Source organism: Myotis daubentonii, chromosome 2 (genome assembly GCF_963259705.1).
Source record: "Myotis daubentonii chromosome 2, mMyoDau2.1, whole genome shotgun sequence".
Taxonomy (NCBI): domain Eukaryota; kingdom Metazoa; phylum Chordata; class Mammalia; order Chiroptera; family Vespertilionidae; genus Myotis; species Myotis daubentonii.
This window is the reverse complement of record NC_081841.1, coordinates 90,343,394-90,362,562: the sequence shown is the minus strand read 5'-3', so window position 1 is coordinate 90,362,562 and position 19,169 is coordinate 90,343,394. Positions and strand designations below refer to the sequence as shown.

Genomic DNA, 19,169 nt, shown 5'->3' with positions numbered 1-19,169 from the left:
CAGGAAGGTTTCCTCAAGGAGCATATGTGTGAGAAGAATGAAGTAAGCAGGAATCAGGAAACAGGAAGAGTCAGTGCAAGTGCTAAAGCCTTCAAGGCACAGGTGAGCTTGGCCTGTTAAATAGAGAGGAAAGGGCCCTGGTTGAGTGGCTTGGTTGGAGCATTGTCTGTATACCAAAAAGTTTTGGGTTCGATTCCCAGTTGCAGCTACTGATCCAGGTTTCTCTTCCTCTTTCTTCCTCTCTCTCTAAAATCAATAAATATATTCTCATCGGGTGAGAATAAAAAATGAAATAGGGAGGAAAGGTAGTGTGGCTAGAACAGAGAGCCTTTTTTGTTTGAATTTCATCATAGTGATACCACACATTCTGGAAGGGTTTCCAAAGGAGTAGTATAAAAGATCTTTTGGCATTTTTATCACAATAAATTAGTAGCCTAACTTTTCTTCCTAGAAGTTGAAAGTACTTATTTATAATCTATAATGTAGGTAACTGCTGATGTGTTTAGTAAGAAAAAATTGTAAAGCTTGTCTTATTCATATTATAAAATTTACATATGAATAAAGAGTAAAACTTATAATTTTAGGAATGTGAAAAATAAAGTAAATCCAATAAGCAATATTAGAAACACAAAGTTCTTTTGTTAATGTCATAGAAAACCATACTTAAAAAGCAGTTCTTAGTCTTTCTAAAGAGAAAGCTTTAATGCTTAAAACTTTCATGTATAGGAAGTTTATATTATTTTTTAATGATCCATTGCTTTAAAAATAAAAATGACTTTTCATGAAAAGAATTTAAAATGTATTAAAGCAAAATCATGTTCAGCTCTTATACCTGATCCAGGTTAATTAAACTATATATAACTTCCATTCGATAACTTCTTTGGACAAATACCATTACAGTAAATAAGATGATCCGCCATATTTTAAGGTGACTCTGTGTTTTATATTTGCATTTAACATGCTTTTAAAATAAAAAGAAAAGGCTGTTATAGAAATTGGGAGAAAATGGAGGCATGACTTGGATATGTTCTTCAAATTCAGGAAGGTTAATATACAGTTTCAAAGCCAGTAAATTCAAGTTTGCAGTTTCATGCATGCTTCAAATGCATAAAGTAGGACGGAATTTTTTATTTCATGTATTAAAGTAAGTGTACATTTTGGATAAATTTTAAAAATTAGTTTTAGGCAAATTAAATGTGCGCTGGCAATAGGGTGGTAGGATAAAGAACCAAGTTGAAACTTATAAGGATTATTTCAATTTTACAACAACAGCGACAAAAATCTATATAATCTTAAAGCCTTTGGATGCTTCCATTTATTTTTTAATTACCTGTTTGCTCTATTTTTTTTTTTAGGCCACAATAAGCCAGCTAAGGAGTGAACTTGCCAAAGGGCCCCAGGAAGTTGCTGTGTATGTGCAAGAATTACAAAAACTTAAAAGTTCTGTTAATGAATTAACACAAAAAAATCAGGTGAGAATTTTAAAACTACATATAGTGGGGAATTGATTTTATGTATCTTAAATTTTATATCTTAAATTTTAATCCTTTGTATTTTATTATATATGGACACAGTACAATGTGATATATTCTGTATATTATTTTAGTGTTTTGCAACCAATTTCCAGAACTCATCTTTTCATTTTATTTTAAATCTTTATTGTTGAGAGTATTACAGATGTCTCCCTTTTATTCTCCCATTGCCCCCCTCCACCCGGTTGCCACCCAACCCCAGGCCTTCACCACCCTACTGTCTGTGTCCATAGGTAAGATCTTTGGTTAATCTCTTCCTGCCTCCCCACCTCCCTTCCCTCTGAGATTTGTCAGTCTGTTCCATGCTTCCATGCCTCTGGTTCGATTTTATTCACCAGTTTATTTTGTTCATTAGATTTTTTGATTTTTAGATTCAATTATTGATAGATATATATTTGTCGCTATTTTACTGTTAATATTTTTGGTATCTTCTTCTTCCTCTTCTTAAAGAATACCCTTCAACATTTCATATTCTACTGGTTTGGTGTTGATGAGCTACTTTAGCTTTTTCTTGTTTGTGAAGCTCTTTATCTGACCATCAATTATAACTGAGAGCTTTGCTGGGTAGAATAATCTTGGTTGTAGGTCCTTGCTATTCATCACTTTGACTATTTCTTGCCACTCCCTTCTGGCCTGCAAAGTTTCTCTTGAGAAATCAGCTGACAGTCATATGGGTGCTCCCTTTTAGGTAACTACCTGCTTTTCTCTTGCTGCTTTTAAGGTTCTCTCTTTGTCTTTAACCCTTGGCATTTTAATTATGATGTGTTTTGGTGTGGGCCTCTTTGGGTTCCTGTTTTTGTGTGACTTTCTGTGCTTCCTGGACTTGTAAGTCTATTTCTTTTACCAGGTAGGGGAAGTTTTCTATTATTATTTCTTCAAGTAGGTTTTCAATATTTTGCTCTCTTTCTTCTCCTTCTGGTATCCTCAAGATGCTAATGTTGGTATGTTTGAAGTTGTCCCAGAGGCTCCTTACACTATCTTCATATTTTTGGATTCTTATTTTTGTTTTCTCTTCTGATTGGGTGTTTTTGCTTCCTCATATTCCAAATTGCTGATTTGAGTCTCAGAATCCTCCACTCTACTGTTGAATCCCTGTAAATTATTCTTTATTTCAGTTAGTGTATGCTTAATTTCTAACTGGTCCTTTTTTGTGTCTTTAACATTCTCACTAAGATCCTTGAAAATCTCATGAAGATCCCTGAGTAACCTTATAACCATGGTTTTGAACTCTGTATCCAGTAGTTTGCTTGCTTCCATTTCTTTCATGTGTGACATGTTTCTTTGTCTATGCATTTTGGCTGCCTCCCTGAGTTTGTTTCTGTGTATTAGGTAGAGCTTCTATGTCTCCTGGAATTGGTAGAGTGGCCTTGTGTAGTAGGTGTCCAGTAGGGCCCAGTGGCTTAGCTTCCCCAGTCACCTGAGCTGGGCACTCTAGGTGCCCTCCTATGTGGGCTGTGTGCACAGTCTTGTAGTTGAGCCTTGACTGCCATTGGCATCACTGGTAGGAATTAAACTCTAGGCCAATTGTCTGTGAGGACCAGCTGAGTCTACAGTGCGAGAGCTACTATGCAGGAAACACCCGTATGGAGCAGGACTTGCTTCAGTGGGGCTTTGGTGCTCATTGAGTGTGTCACTTGTTGATGTGTAGAGTTGTAATCTGCTGTAGCCTGAAGCTGTCCAACAGAAGCACTGGCTCTAGGGCCTCCAGGGAGGTACAAAGTCAGCCATTGCCTGGGACCACTTGGCAGGAACTACAGAGGGATCTGCAGATGGCTGCTATTTGCCCATGCAAAGCCCAACTATGAAGCAAGGCAGGCTGGTGCTAATGCCAGGTCTTGGGCCTTTTATTAATAAGTTTGGGGCATGCTGTCACCATCTGCAGCTTGTTTGAGAGATTTTAGCAAAATCTGAAGCCTGAGCCAGGATAGACCATTCATATAGAAAAGCTGCTGTAAACAGCTTGGGTGGGGCTGAAAATTGGATGGGGCAGGGTCTCAGGGAATCCCCAGGGCAGAGCCAAAAGTGTACTTCAACCTAATGGTGACTCAGATATATCTGCCAGTCAGCCCTGTGACAGGGAAGGTCCCAGCATAGGATTATTGACCCATCTGAGTACCCCCATTTGGGATAAAGCCACCCCTGAGTTTCTTCCCTGATGCTAGACAGTCCAGTTCCTCACCATATGTGTCTTGGTCCCCCAAAGCTGCTGGGTGCTCAGAGTCTAAGTAAGTTCCTTTGCCAGCCCTTTAAATGGAACACCTGGGTCTCCAGCAGCCTCCGTGTCAGCCATAATCCCCACTGGTTTTTACAGCCTGTGTTACAGGAACTTCTCTTCCCAGCTCTGGAACCCTGGGCTGGGGGTCTGGTGTGGGGTTGGGACTCCTAGCTCTTCAAGGATAGCCTCCACAGAGATGATCTCCCTCCCAATTAAAAAAATGGCACACGTGGGTCTCAGACCAACCTGTTCTGGGCCTCTGCCCCTCCTACTAGTCTCACTGTGATTTCTTCTTTACTTCTCTAGTTGTAGGACTTGCATTCAGCCAGCTTTCAGATGGTTATGAATGATGGTTGTTCTGTATTTTAGTTATAAATTTGATGTCATTGTGGGTACTGCAAGTATAGGCCTTTACCTGCGCCATCATTTTGTACTCTCTCCAGAATTCACCATATTGCAAAGCTGAAACTCTATACTAATTAAACAACTCCCAATTCACTGCCACTCCTTGCATCACCATTGCATTACTATTTTAAGTAACTGTTAAGTCTAGTCGTATAGTATTTGTCCTTTTGTGCCTGGCTTATTTCACATAAGCATAATGTCCTCAAGGTTTATCTATGTAGTAACGTGTCAGAATTTCCTTGTTTTTCAATACTGAATAATATCCTATCTAATAAAAGAGAAACATGGTAATTGGTGTACGACTGCTACCCTTCCCATTGGCTAATCAAGGCAATATGCAAATTAACTGCCAGCCAAGATGGCAGCCGGCAGCCAGGCAGCTTGAAACTAACATGAGGCTTGCTTGCTTCAGTGACGGAGGACTCCAGGACTCCAACGTTCCCTGCCTGCCGCTGCAGGCCTCTGAGCTGCAACTCTAAGCAACTATGTAACAAATATAGAAGCTAAACAAAACCCCAGAAACCTGCTTTAGTCCGGGCTTCAGCCAGCAGGATCGCAACATTGTAAGCAAAGGCCAGAAACTTACTTTCAGCAGCGGAGGCCTAAGAGCTGGAGCCAAGCCTGAAAACTAAAGCTGGCCCAGAATAAAAAAAGAAAAAGAAAAAAGGAGCAGTTGGGAGCTTCAGTCACCCCCAGCCTGAAAACAGCCCTCAGCCCCTCACCCAGACTGGCCAGGCACCCCAGTGGGGACCCCAGCCCTGATCCAGGACACCCTTCAGGGCAAACCAGCCGGCACCCACCCGTGCACCAGGCCTCTACCCTATGTAGTAAAAGGGTAATATGCCTCCCAGCACCAGGATCAGTGGAGCTGCGAGGCCTCCTGGCACCGGGATCAGCGAGACAGGGCAGTGCCCAAACCCCCTGATTGCCTTGCGGCTCTGTGAGTGACAGGGTGCAGCGCCCCAACCCCCCCCCCACCCCCCCGCCACGGGCCCTGCTCTGTGTGTGACGGGGTAGAGCTATAACCTCCCCATCGGCCCTGCTCTGAGTGTGAGAGTGGCGGCGCCCCAACCCCCTGATCAGCCCTGCTCTGTGCGTGACAGGGTACAGAGCCCCAACCCCCCTGATGGGCCCTGCTCTGTGAGTGATAGGGGGAAGTGCCCCAACCCCCTGATTGGCCCTGCTCTGTGCGTGACAGGGGGTGGCGCCGCAACCTCCCCATCAACCCTGCCTTGAGTGTGACGGGACGGTGCCCCAACCCCCCAATCGGCCCTACCCTGAGCATGACTGAGGGTGGCATCACAACCTCCCGATCTGCCCGGCTCTGTGCATGACAGGGGGCGGTGCCCCAACTCCCCAATCGGCCCTGCTCTGAGCCTGACCAGGGGCTGCACCTAGGGATTGGGCCTGCCCTCTGCCACCCGGGAGCAGTCCTAAGCCAGCAGGTCGTTATCTCCCGAGGGGTCCCAGACTGCGAGAGGGCACAGGCCGGGCTGAGGGACCCCCCTCCCCACCGAATGCACAAATTTTTGTGCACCAGGCCTCTAGTTCCATTATATGTATATATCATATCTCTTCATCTGTTGATGGATATTTAGATTGCTATAGTCTTTTGGTATTGTGAATAGTATCAAAAGAACATGGGTATATAAATGTCTCTGTAAGACTCAGTTTTTAATTATTTTGGGTATATAAACAAAAGCAGAATTTCTGGATCATATAATAATTCTGTTTTCAATATTTTGAGGCAATCACCATTAACAGTACATAACAATTTTCATAAGTGCACAAGGATGCTCCACATTTTTGTCAACATTTCTCTCTCTTTCTCTCTCTCTCTCTCTCTCTCTCTCTCGCTCTCTCTCTCTCTCTCTCTCTCTCTCTCTCTCTCGTTTATAGTCACCATCCTAATGGGTATAAGGTGGTATTTCATCATAGTTGATTTGAATTTCTTTGATGGTTAGGATGTTGAGCATCTTTTCATGTGCTTTTTGGCCATATAATGTTAACTGGGTTGTTTGTTTTGTTGAGTTGTGTGAGTTTTTTATATGTTTTGGGTATTAACCTCTTATCAGATATATGATTTGCAAATATTTTCTCATATATATTTTTAAAATACATTTTTATTTATTTCAGAGAGAGGAAAGGAAAGAGAGATAGAAACATCAATGATGAGAGAGAATCATTGATCAGCTGCCTTCTGCACACCCCCTATTGGGGATTGAGCCTGCAACTTGGCACATGCCCTTCCTGGGAATCGAACTGTGACCTCCTGGTCTCTCTAATTTCTTAGGTTGCCTTTTCATTCTGTTGTATCTTTTTATTAAAGAAAAAACACTTCTCCTGTATATTTTCTCTAATCTTAATACTCTGACATCATATGTGTGGATGTTCCACACATTAGCAGTTCTATGGCACAATTTACCTTAGTTCTGAAACTCCTTATGTGGAGATATCATCAGATGGTATACATTAAGACCGTGACACTCCCCTTCACACGTCAATTGGAAGTTTATCTTGTTACCTATAATTATGGTCAACTGGCTATAAATGGGGGTTTCCACAGCCCTCTTCTGGGATTCAACGCATTTTCTAGAGTGACTCACAGAAGTCAGGAAAAACATTTTACTTACTAGATTTCTGGTTTTTCATAAAGGAGTACAACTCAAGAACAGCCAGATGGAAGAGATCCACAGGGCAAGTTTTGTGGGAAAGGGTGCAGAGCTCTCATGTCTCCCTGTTTTTTCTCAGATTCCTGTTCACCAACCAGAATCTCTCCAAACCCTGTCCTTTGGGTTTTTAGGAAGGCTTCATTATCTAGGCATGATTGATTAAATCATTGGCCTTTGATGATTAATTCAGCCCCCAGCCCCTCTCCTTGAGGTGGGGAATGTCCAGACTGAGGGTCACATTAGGCCCTTGAAATCATTTGGTCTGACCCTGCCATGGCATTAGGGCCATGAAGTAATTAAATGTTTGACCAAATATAGCCAGCTAATTTTTAAGTTGACAATTTTGTATGGCCTGCAAATGATGTTATAAATACCAAGTGGCTCTTGACAGAAAAAAGGTTGCCCAGCCCTGCCTTAGGGGCTTTCTAAATAAATTGCCTCATTAACATAAACTCATAGGTGATTGAAAGGGGTTTATTATGAATAACAAAATACATCTTTCTTGTTTTATTGTTCTTATCTTAACATAGAAGATTCCAAGGGTTTTAGGAGTCTGTTCCAGAAATGGGGATGAAGACCAAATGTGTGTTTCTTATTATAAATCACAGTATCACACCTTTGATGCAAAAAAACCTTTTAATTTGATGTAATTCATCTATTTTTACTTTGTTTTTATCTGTGCTTTTGGTTTTATATCCAAGAAATCATTGCCAAATCTAGTGTTACCAAGCTTTGTTGTAACTACTACAGCTTTTAATGAGTTTTGAAATCAGGAAGTGTGAGACCTTCAGTTTTGTTCTTTATTTTGTATTTTGTACTTTCCTCCCATTACTTTTTTGGTGGTGGTGGAATAATGGGTTATTAAAACCTTATATTCAAAGTTAAGATGAATTTGTTGACTTTACTATTAGCTTAGACTTAATATTTTTGTGAAATATAACAAGGGAAAAAATCAAGATTGAAAAGAACATGGTAGAAGGGAAAAAATAATTGGCTTCCTTAGAGAAGCCAGAGGCCTGAGTCTACAGGACCCAAGCAGGGCTGTTGAGGACAGTACACTGTGGACATAACTCATTTATAGTGTCTCTAGGAGTAGGAGCTGGCGCAGTTGCATGTAACACACATAATTGGCTATAAATATTAACTCTCTTGCCAACAGCTAGGTGAATTAGCTTGGGAGGTGGTCCTCCAACTGAAACAGGACAACAAATGGGTCGGGGCTGCCCATCACTACTTGACCCAATTAAGCAGAGACAGGGTCGAATCATGTATGAGGGATGAAGTAATTAAATGTTTGACCAAATATAGCAAGCTAATTTTTAAGTTGACAGTTTTGTATGGCCTGCAAATGACGTTATAAATACCAAATGGCTCTTGACAGAAAAAAGGTTGCCCAGCCCTGCCTTAAGCGCTTTCTAAAAAAAATTGGAGCATTTATTCCAATAATGCGGGCAATATGGGAGAGCAGATCATCCATGAAAGTCTGCTCTGCACCCCCTCATAAGCCAGCTGTTTATATGGGGTAGAAGGACAAAGATTACATGGGGAAGTAGGCAAAAGGGGTAAGAATGGGTATAATGGTTACAGATTACAGGCAATGTAGGCTGGGGGTTGGGGCTGGGGATTGCAAAGGGCCCAGCGAGGTTGTTAATCTTTCCAAGAAAATGAAACCATAATGTGGTGGTAGGTTGTCTTGCAAAATCCAAGAACGGAGTCAAGGACAAAAATGGTTGCTGGAAACAAAGTTTATTGGGGGATAGACAGACTTCCTGCCATATGAGGGCAGTAGGAAAGGGGCCCAAAGTGGGTTACAGCTTAAGCTCTTTGTCTAGGGATATTCATAAACCCTGCTAGCTTCTGGTTGGTCCCTTCAAAGAATTCTGGCAATATCCAATTATTTCGAAGCTCTAGTTCCAGTCTATAGGAGGCTGGGGGGACCTGATTGAGGACTGCCACTTCAGGTCCAAGGTGACCTCACTGTCCCTGCCTACTTTTCCTCACCCAGCCAGGTTCCACCTAACTGGGTCTACTAGGTCAGTGGTCGGCAAATCACAGCTCATGAGCCACATGTGGCTCTTTGGCCCCTTGGGTGTAGCTCTTCCACAAAATACCACGTGCGGGCGCGCACATACAGTGCGATTGAAACTTCGTGGCCCATGCGCAGAAGTCAGTTTTCGGCCTGGGCGAGTCTATTTTGAAGAAGTGGCATTAGAAGAAGTGGGGGTATGTTCGCTGAGGTCGACCCCTCAGATTGAGGACGTTTTTAGCAAAGGCCAGCTTAGGAGTACCGTAAGTAAGTTAATAACAATGTACCTACCTATAGAGTTTAAGTTTAAAAAATTTGGCTCTCAAAAGAAATTTCAGTCGTTGTACTGTTGATATTTGGCTCTGTTGACTAATGAGTTTGCCGACCACTGTTCTAGGTCCTTTGTTTCCATGCTCCATGTCTGCAAAGCTCTACTTCCTCCCCCCCCCACCCCCCATGGTCCAATCCCTGACTGACAGCGTAGCCCTCTTTTTCTATCTTCTCAGTAATAGGCTGTTCTCAATAAGGAGGATGGAGCCCATTTTCAGGTTAGCTGTTAGGTCTCTGGGCATACAACTCCCAACCAGGTTAGAATGTGCTTTCTTTAATCAGAACAAAAAAAAATCAGGGTTAACAGAGCATGATTAATATTTTTTATAACTATAGCTAGTCTCCACTATTCTATTTCTCCCTTCTGCCCCTAATAACAACTTTTGTCTAGCTGTCAGAGACTGCAGTTTAGACCCACAGTTTATTACAACCTCATGAGAGACCCTGAAGTGGAACCATCTCAGCTAAGCTTCTGCTGGATTCTTGATTCTCAGAAGCGGTGCAAAATAATAGATATAATTTTAAGTTGCTAAATTTTGTGGTAATTGTTACTTGTGCCTTGGCCAACAGTTCTCAGACATTTTTATTTCAATAGACTTTTAAAATTTTTAAATTTATCTTTATTGTTGGAAGTATTACAGGTGACCCCTTTGTCAGTAGACTTCTTGATATCAGTGTTATCAGTGGAAGTGGAGTTCTTGGGGTGCCTCAAGGAAAAGAACTTCCTAAGCTCCCCTCCACCCCACCCCAGGAGGATGGCGTTTTGTAGAAAGCTTTATTGATGATGTAAAATTAAGGGGGTTCCCCTCCAAGATTCCATCTGTGTCTGTCTTGCCATGGAAGAAGTCCAATTGTCTTCAGCAGGGCCAGAATTAAGGCCATTGCCCAGAATTTCTGTTCCATGTTAAAGTCTAGCATCTTGCATGTGTAGTCTGCATGGCCACATGGCTATGGAGAGAGAACAGGTGAGCACACTGGCGAGTCGGGGTCACAGAGCAAGGGAACAAGTGCAAAAGCAAGTGTGTGGGAACTCTGGGGATTTTAACCAGGAGCTTCTTTAAACTAACCAATCAACCTTTCAGGATTTTACGTGCTTCTGATGGGCATCCCCCGGCCAATCCATTGTACCACAGACTGACAGGCAAGAACCTTTCCTACATCACCTGGACTTCACCATGCGCCTATCTCCCTTTTTCTTTGATCCCTTCTCCCAGTGATCTGCAAGAATGACTCTGGGGTTCCCTGGGGAGCATGAAGCTGTAGCTTCCTGGTGAAGCTGCCCAGATGACCATCCTTATAATGTCTGGCCTGCTTTGTTCTCTTCCTATTATAAGTATTAATAAACTAGCTAGTTATGATGATAATATTAGGACTGCTTTACATTCTCAAAGTTATGAACCCCAAAGAGCTTTTACTGGTATTTTTCTGAGTTATATCTATGGATACTTACAACATTAGAAATTAAAATATAAATTTTAAAATGCTTATTAATTTATTTTAAAAACTATTAGCAATTAAATATGAACATTTATGAAAAATTACTGTTTTTTCGAAAACAAAGAATAGTGGTGATGGTTTATATTTTTGCAAACCTCTTAAATATTTAACTTACTACAGGAGAGATGGATTCTCATTCGGTATAAATTTAATCTGTTATGATATAGTTGAAGTATATGAAGAAAATTCAGTCTCATACAGATATGTAGTTGGAAAAGATAGGGATATCTTAATAGCCCTTTTTTCGATACTTGTAGCTATTTTAATTTGATACTAGATAAGGTATAGTTTCTCAAAAGTTAGTTACACTGTAGACTCTGAAACCATATCAATGAAATTTTTGTACTTTGTAACATTAAAATTCATTCTTCTATCTTGCCTTTTGAGTCTATCTTTCCTGTGCATGACTTTATAACACTGTGTTACAAATGTGGAAAATATTGGTTCACTGACTTATGAAAACCTCCCAAAAACTGACATTTCATTGTACAATATAAAAATAATCACATTTGTCACTATCACCATCAATTTCAAAATAGGCTTTAAGTATGAGTGTCATGCTCATGGTGGTGGATACAAGTTTTCCAAAATTCTTTTTTTATATATATTTTTATTGATTTCAAGAGGGGAAGGGAGAGGGAGAGAGAGAAATATCAATGATGAGAGAGAATCATTGATTGGCTGCACGCACCCTTTTGGCGATTGAGCCTGCAACCTGGGCACGTTCCCTTTCCCGGAATCAAACCCAGGACCCTTCAAACCACAGGCCGATGCTCTATCCACTGAGCCAAACCAGCTAGGGTAGTTTTCCAAAATTCTGATCTTCATTTGAAAGCTTTAATTTTAACATTGACAGCAAATACTATCAGTTCTATTCTTTGAAGTGACAGGGTATCTGCCTTCTGAGCTCTATACCCTGAGTCCCCAGTCCTGGCTTCTGCTCTCACAGCTCCAGTCCACTTCACCCGCTGCTGGAGCACAAGGTGGGTGGCTCCACAGGGAATTTTGTGCGTTGGCCCTTTAAGAGGGTGCCTGAATTTTCAGCTGTTACTCCCTGGCAGACAGTACCCTGCTGCTTTTCACAGCTAGCTGTTATGTGGGCACCTTTCTCAGTTTTGGTGCTCTTTGCTGGGAGTCCCAGCTTGGGGATTAGATCCCAGAGTTCTCAGTGGCACCCCACCACAGCTGAGATATCTCTCGGGGACTTGAGTTGCTGTCTTTGGGCACCTGGGCAGCCCTTTCACACCTCCGCTCCTCCTACCAGTCTCTAATGGTCTCCACTTTCGGTCTTCAGGTGTCAGGGTTCTCTCCTGTGTTTTCCTTTGATTATTCAGGAAGTTTTTCCGTATTTTAGTTGTAATACCAGTTTATTCCTGGGAGCATGTCCGTGCAGCACCCACTTACTCTGCTGCCATTTTTAATCCTCCTCTCATCCTTTTTTCATCCTTCATGGCTCTCCTCTTTCCATCAGTCCCAGTATTAAGGTGCTCATGGACCAAGCGGGGGCCAGATGTGGCACGTAGTTATGTTACTTGTATTACCACTGTGTTGCAAGATGGTATATTGATATGAACAGTGCAGTACAATGATCAAAGGCATGTTTAAATCTCAGCTTTGCCACCAACTGGCTGTGACACTCCACTTCTCAAAGTCTTTCCTCTTCTGTTAAGAAATAATGTATACGCGTTTGCCTCTTAAAATTGATATGAGTATTAAAAAATTAATAGTGCTTAGACCAGTTTCTGGTGTTTAGTAAGCGCCTCAGTGAATGTTCATTTTTGTTTTTTATTTGGTAAGTGTTGTGATACAGGATTGGGTCAGAACCAAGGTAGGAGTTTTCCTAACTTACTGCCCAGTAACTCAGGAAATAATTTCATAGAAGACATAACATTTTAGATTAGTCTTTAAGGATTCTAAAGATAATTTTACACAGCAGTGGGGTTAAATATACAGGAGGCATGGGAACATGCAAGATCACAAAATATGAGATGTTGGAGAACTACAAATAGGTCAGTTTGTTCTTTCTCATCAAGCTGTTTTGAGGAACAAATAAGATGAGATGTCTGAAACCACTTTTTAAGTGATCAAGCATTAAAAAAAAGTGCTTTTTTTTGCATTCATTCTCATTACCTGGGCAAATAACAATTGAACAATGGAGCCTGAGATAGGGAAATTAACTCTGTAAAAAAACATGTTGAGAGAACAATTGGTGAAAAAAATCAAGAGGACTAGACATTTGGAAGGAAAGAAGAATTTTGCTTACCCAAATGATAATTATGAGTTAGGCTTAACATTCATTCTATAATTTAAACTTGAATAGGATATATTTTTGGGGAGCACAATTTGACTCATTGAGTGTCTAAATTGTATTATGAAAAATTTATTGGACTTAGAATCATAATATGTGACTTTGCTACTGGCCAAGTCATATTGGGTTCTTTCAATTGTAGCTTCCTTGTCTGTAAGATGGGGATGATAATGTCTATCTTATATTTTGTTGTACGGACTTATATTGATAAGTACAAGTACAATTATTATTTTCTTTAATGGATTCTGCTGTACTTTAAAAAAGCAATATTCAAAAACCATGTAATCACTATACTCTTTTATTTCTGATTCTATGGGAAGACCATAATAAAAATGAAAAGCTTGTAGTGTTAAATATAGTTAGACTTTTGTATGTAAAAATTATAGTGTGAGTGGATTAGGTTCTTACAAAACAAAGTGGTTTAGGTTCTTTTAAAGAAGATTTAATCATCTCCCACCTCTGCAATAAAGCAAATAGATTTTGATTAATTTTTTAGGACAAGTCAATTTTAAACAGTCAATGGTTGTTATGTATTTTTGCTTTTTAAAGATTGAAGCTTTCTGAGGGGTCATTTATTTATAGAATTGTTGGGATTACTTGGTCACTTTATAAGTAAGCCTGTGGGGAAGAAGACTAACTTATTACCAACCTTAATTTTTGTAGCATGTTTTAGAATTATATCTTCTTCAAGTTCTCAGCATTTGTGACCATGGTTATATTCATGAAATTCAATAACTTAGAATTTTCTTTAAAAAGATCCAATACATTTATAGATCACCGAATAGATTTGACTTAGCCTGCAAATTCTAAAATAAATGTTATTTTCTTAAAAGAGAAAATGTAAAATCATGTCGAGAAAGATTTGCAGTTACTAACTAGTAACACAAAAATGTTTATAAAAAGATCATTTTTCTAACATAGTTTGACTTAAAAGTATTAGTTTTTTTCTCTAGTATTTTGGTTCTTCTACTTCTTGTTTCTATTCTGTTGGTTGGTCAAGGCACACATCTCTTGGCTAATTTTGCTACGAACTTCTTGTTGCTCTTCTTATCTCTAAGGTTTCTCCAATCTTGTCTCTCTTATATATGCTTCTGTCATCTTTCTGCTTTTTTTAATATTATATTCCTACTTGGTAATTTACATCAATGTACTTCTTCTCAGATAAGTTACTGCTACCTTTCTCTCTTTGGTGCCTAGATTTATTACTGCCCTGAGGTAATAGTGTTTACTGTTTCCCCACATGCAACTTGTCTGTTCCATCCTGTCTTTTTGTATAGAGCAGATGGCATGAGTCATGTATACCTATTACTTAACTCCTCTGACCACTTTACCAAACTCAAACTTTATTTCTAGATGATTGGAATTTACTAGTTAGCTTTACCTGACTTTGCTCATTTTATTTTGTAAAATATTAGGCACTTAAATTTGACACAGTTTTTGTATTAATCCACTTTTGCTTGTACATCATGCTTTAACTTACTTAGAAAAGTATTTTTTAATGTGGGTGTTTCATTTATTTCATTTTGTGTGTGTGTGTGTTTCATTTAGATTGTAATCTGTTTAAAGGCCAGAGGCTTTGATTGTCCCCTACCATTTTTATATTATTCCCTTCTATACTTTGAATGTAAAAACTGAGTAAAATAAATGTCCATGGATCGACTCTTCTGGTGCTTATAGTGGCTTCTTATCCCAGCTTTCTTACACAATTAAGTCAAAATTCTGATTTATATTTCATGTGTAAATATGTTGATTTAAAGTGTTCAATATTAATTGTAACAACTCCACTGAGACCAGACTTTGACATCTGATTAGTCTTGTTGATTCATATATTTGATTGGTAGTATCATTTTTACATTTTGTACTTGATAGTATTAAGTAAATTAACAAAATATAAAGCAGGTAAGTGATATTTTTAAATCACTATTTATATACTTAGAGAAATATTTGAATTAGTCTTAAACTTGTAACTCTTAAAAATGGTCCTTATTAAGAACAAAAATAAGGAATGAGTAGGACCAGGCATACTAGAGCAGTGAATGGTATTGTTATGCTAAAATACTTATCAGCAAAGCCAGAAATGATAGTTGCCACAACATATTGTTATCCAAGATAATTTTTGATGCTAGAAGTGTAGTTTTAATTTATAACTCAAATGGGAGAATATAAATATTCTTATCCTAAAGAATCTAGTAGATTTTAGGGTTTTTATTTATGTCAAAATTGCATTAGTAATTCTTAAATTATATTAAGTTAGTATGTAATAATTTAATTCTTCTTGGTTAGAATATTTTCATGGTTTTTATATTGTAATAGTGACTAAAACATTTAGTAGGAGATGGTATTGCTGTATAAATTCTTTGAATAATTAGAATAATTAAAATATTAGAAAAGGAAAAATTGTTAAATTGATATTTCAGAACTTGACTGAAAAGTTGCTGAAGAAAGAACTGGACTATACTCAATTAGAAGAGAAGCATAATGACGAATGTGTGAGTAAAAAGAATATACAAGCAAGTCTTCATCAAAAAGACCTAGATTGTCAACAACTTCAGTCAAGATTATCTGCTTCTGAAACCACACTGCAGAGAATACAGGCAGAATTAGGTGAAAAGGGAGAAGCTACTCAAAAACTCAAAGAAGAATTATTAGAAGTAGAGACCAAGTACCAGCATCTTAAGGCAGAGTTTAAGCAGCTACAACAACAGAGAGAAGAAAAGGAGCAGCATGGATTACAACTCCAAAGTGAAATTAATCAGGTAAGGGATGTTACTTTTATGTATTTAATTTCTCCTATGGTTTCTTCTTAGTGTGCCTGATGGTTATTTGATCATAATGTAGTTCATTCAAAAATTCTCATTAAAAAAATTAACTTTTAATTTTCACAACTGTAGTATTGAGTCAAACCTCATTTTCTTTCATTTCAGTTTCCCTTAATAGGAGAAAATAATGATATTATCTGTCATTTAATAATGTTGTCAAGTGTTTATGACTTAATACATATAATTGCTTAGGACAGTACCTAGCTCATGATAGGTACTCTCAGCACATATTAGCTTTTGTAAATGATTCAAATTGTTGACCACTCTTTAATTTAATTTTTTCTTACTAAAAATTTAAAATATAATTATTTTTAAACCAATAATATAAAAATTAGATATGTTAAAAGAAAACCTATTAGACCTAACAGCTATTTCTTTTTTTTTTCTTTTTAAAAAATCTTTTTTTTTTATTGCTTAAAGTAATACAAAGGGTATTACATATGTGTCCATTCCCCTCCCCCCCCCCCGCCCTAGACAGTCCCCTAGCCTCCCCTATCCCCCAGTGTCTTATGTCCATTGGTTATGCTTATATGCATGCATACAAGTCCTTTGGTTGATCTCTTACCCCCCTACCTCCTGCCCCCCAAGCCTCCCCGGCCTTCCCGCTGCAGTTTGACAATCCCTAACAGCTATTTCTTATAGATAAATGTCTATCAGGTGAAGTTTAATGCAAGTATTGACTTTGCTATTAACTTAATTTTAAAATTATGTATTCTAGTTATTTCTTATAGAAAACATTAAAAGTTGATTGAAAAAATGGAAATTTGGGGAAGAACAAAGTCCTCAGACAGTTTTTTGGTAATGTTCAATTATTTTCACTTAAGTGATACTTGCTTTTGTGGCATCAAATTTTTCTGTCTTCTTGGCCTGAGATATTCTTCTATTCCTCTTCTACTTGATAAATAGTACTTATTTTACTTGCTACTTTTCTAGAAATCTGTTTCTGAACAATGCCTCTTCTAACCTTCCCCAAAAGATGGCTTAAGCATGTACATATCTTGATTGTTTTACTTACTACAGCATAGTTATATTACCCTATGTCTTTCTTCACTAGACTCTGAACTCTTTGGGTACAAAAACCATGTCTTACTACTTTTGTATCCTCACTACCCGGCACATTGCTTATTTATCAGAAAATGTTTTAGTGAGTAAGGGAAAAAATTAATTCAGGCATTCATAATGAAAGGAAACAGAGGCTTGGAGATATCAGTGAATAACTTAAAAATAACTTAGATATTTGACTTTCAATCCAGAAAAACAAATTGGGCATTTATGGTTTCTAAAAGACACCATGCCTTAGTTTTAGGAGATACAGAAATGGAAAAGGACACACTACCTTAAATGATTATGTAAATGTCATTGAGAATAAGAACAGTGCTATCCTCTACCAAAGAACGTGAGAATTATAGTAAAATGATCCCATATACTATGAGAATTTGGGAGAGTTCCTCTCCTTATTTTCCCCCCCCATAGTACTTCACCATATGTAATTATTTTGTTTAGTTATGTGATCAGGTAAAGCTTTCTGTAAGAGAGAAGTGGTGCTTGAAATTGTGAACATTAGATGGGTTTAGGCAAGTAGCTTTTTGTAGGCAGGAGGAGCTTTCAGGCAGAAGGATTGCGAGAGTAAACTAGTGGCAGGAAAGTATTATAAAAACCAGGAAGGGCAGTGATTTGCTCTTAGAATAAGACATGTGTAATAGGAGTGGACTATTATGGAAGAGCATTTGGGACTTTTATGTAGGATCTTGAATATAGGCTGAGAAATACAGGCTTTATTTGGTTGTCAGTGGATGGAGGGGCATTGGGAATTTTTGAGAACCTATTCAAACATATTAGTGTGTATGTGTGTGTGTGTGTGTGTGTGTGTGTGTGTGTGTGTATGAATCCTTACCTGAGGATATTTTTCCATTGATTCAGAGAGAGTGGAAGGGAGGGGCAGGGGAGATAGAGAGAGAAAGAAACATCAGTGTGAGAGAAACATATCAATTGGTTGTCTCCCACATGCGCCCCGATTGGGGATGGAGATTGAACTTGCAACCCAGGTACATGCCCTTGACCGGGAATCAAACCTGTGACCCTTCGGTCTGTGGGCTGACACTCTAACAACTGAGCCACATTGGCCAGGGCTCAAACATATTTTTATACAAAGATTTGAATATATGATTATTGGGCTTAGTCACAGTTCTGAACAAAATAAAAAGGTCATACTGAAGACCTTGAAGTGATACCATTTATCTTCTTTCTTTCAGCATGCTGTCTGGATTCTACCATCAAAGTATGTTTCAGATCTGTCCACTTCTTTTCATCTACACTGCTACTACCCTTAACCTAAGCCTCCATCATTGCTGACCTGGGCTACTGTATTAGCCTTCTTACAAGTTTCCCTTCTTCTAGTGACCTCCTTAATCTATTCTCCATACAGAAGTCAGAGACATCTTTTTAAAACATGAAGTAATATCACTTTATTCCTCTGCTTAACACTGCTTAAAGTGGCTTTGCATTACATTTTGAATTGAAATCAAATGTTTTAATTTGGTAAGCCTCTATGTAATATTGCCCAAACTATGTCTTCAAATGCATCTCCTGTCACTGTGAAGCCATGTTGTTCTTCTTTTAGTTCCTCAAACACACCAACATGTCAAATGCTTTCCTGCCTTAGGTCCTCTGCCTGTGTTTTCTTCTTAGTGTATTCTTGACTGCAGTTCTTCAAGGCTGGCTCAAGTGTCATTTTTGCAATAAAGCTTTCTGGGACCAACCTATTTAAATAGCTTGTTTTCCATATAGTCTGACCGATCCACTTCTTTATTTCAGCAAGCTTCTTCTTTCTTGTTCTCTATAACACTTTATATTGTATATTAATTTTTTGTTTACTTCCATATTGTCTATAATTCCCATTGGACTGTGAGCTTTCTAATGTGAGGAATTTGTTTTATTTTGTACTCTATCTGCCTCTATACTTAAGGCTTTCAGTAAATATTTGTTGGAAGAATGGAAGTAAACCTCACCTTAAACATTTTTTTCAATATCCGTTAAGTATATAGGCATGAACTGGGTTTGTTTTGCTCTCCACTCTATCATAATCAGTGTTCATTTCAGTGCTGACAAAATTAGATAGTTGACATATATCCCTTATATTTGTGTTTATGTGTACTTCTACAATAGCCACAGATGTGCTGATAATGATTTGTTACTTAATGAAAAGATTAGATGTTATCAGTTTTACTTTAAAAAATTATCTAATATGCCATCTTGAAAAGCACAGTGGTTTATCTGTGGATTTAGGAAGCAACTGCCTAAATTCTAGTTCTGTGGCCTATAAACTGTGTGATCTCAGGTAAGTTATTTAATTTGTGTCTCGGTTT

The 19,169-nt window shown here is 38.6% G+C and overlaps 1 protein-coding gene across 2 annotated transcripts in view; it reads left to right on the top strand.

Annotated features, from left to right (window-relative positions):
- The window catches only part of EEA1 (early endosome antigen 1), a 172,804-nt gene that overhangs the window by 85,833 nt on the left and 67,802 nt on the right, over positions 1 to 19,169 (top strand). For both annotated transcript variants that reach the window (XM_059683773.1, XM_059683772.1), the window contains 2 exons: positions 1,356 to 1,472; positions 15,403 to 15,741. In XM_059683773.1, the coding sequence (XP_059539756.1) occupies positions 1,356 to 1,472; positions 15,403 to 15,741 (456 nt within the window). The remainder of the gene's footprint in view (positions 1 to 1,355; positions 1,473 to 15,402; positions 15,742 to 19,169) is intronic.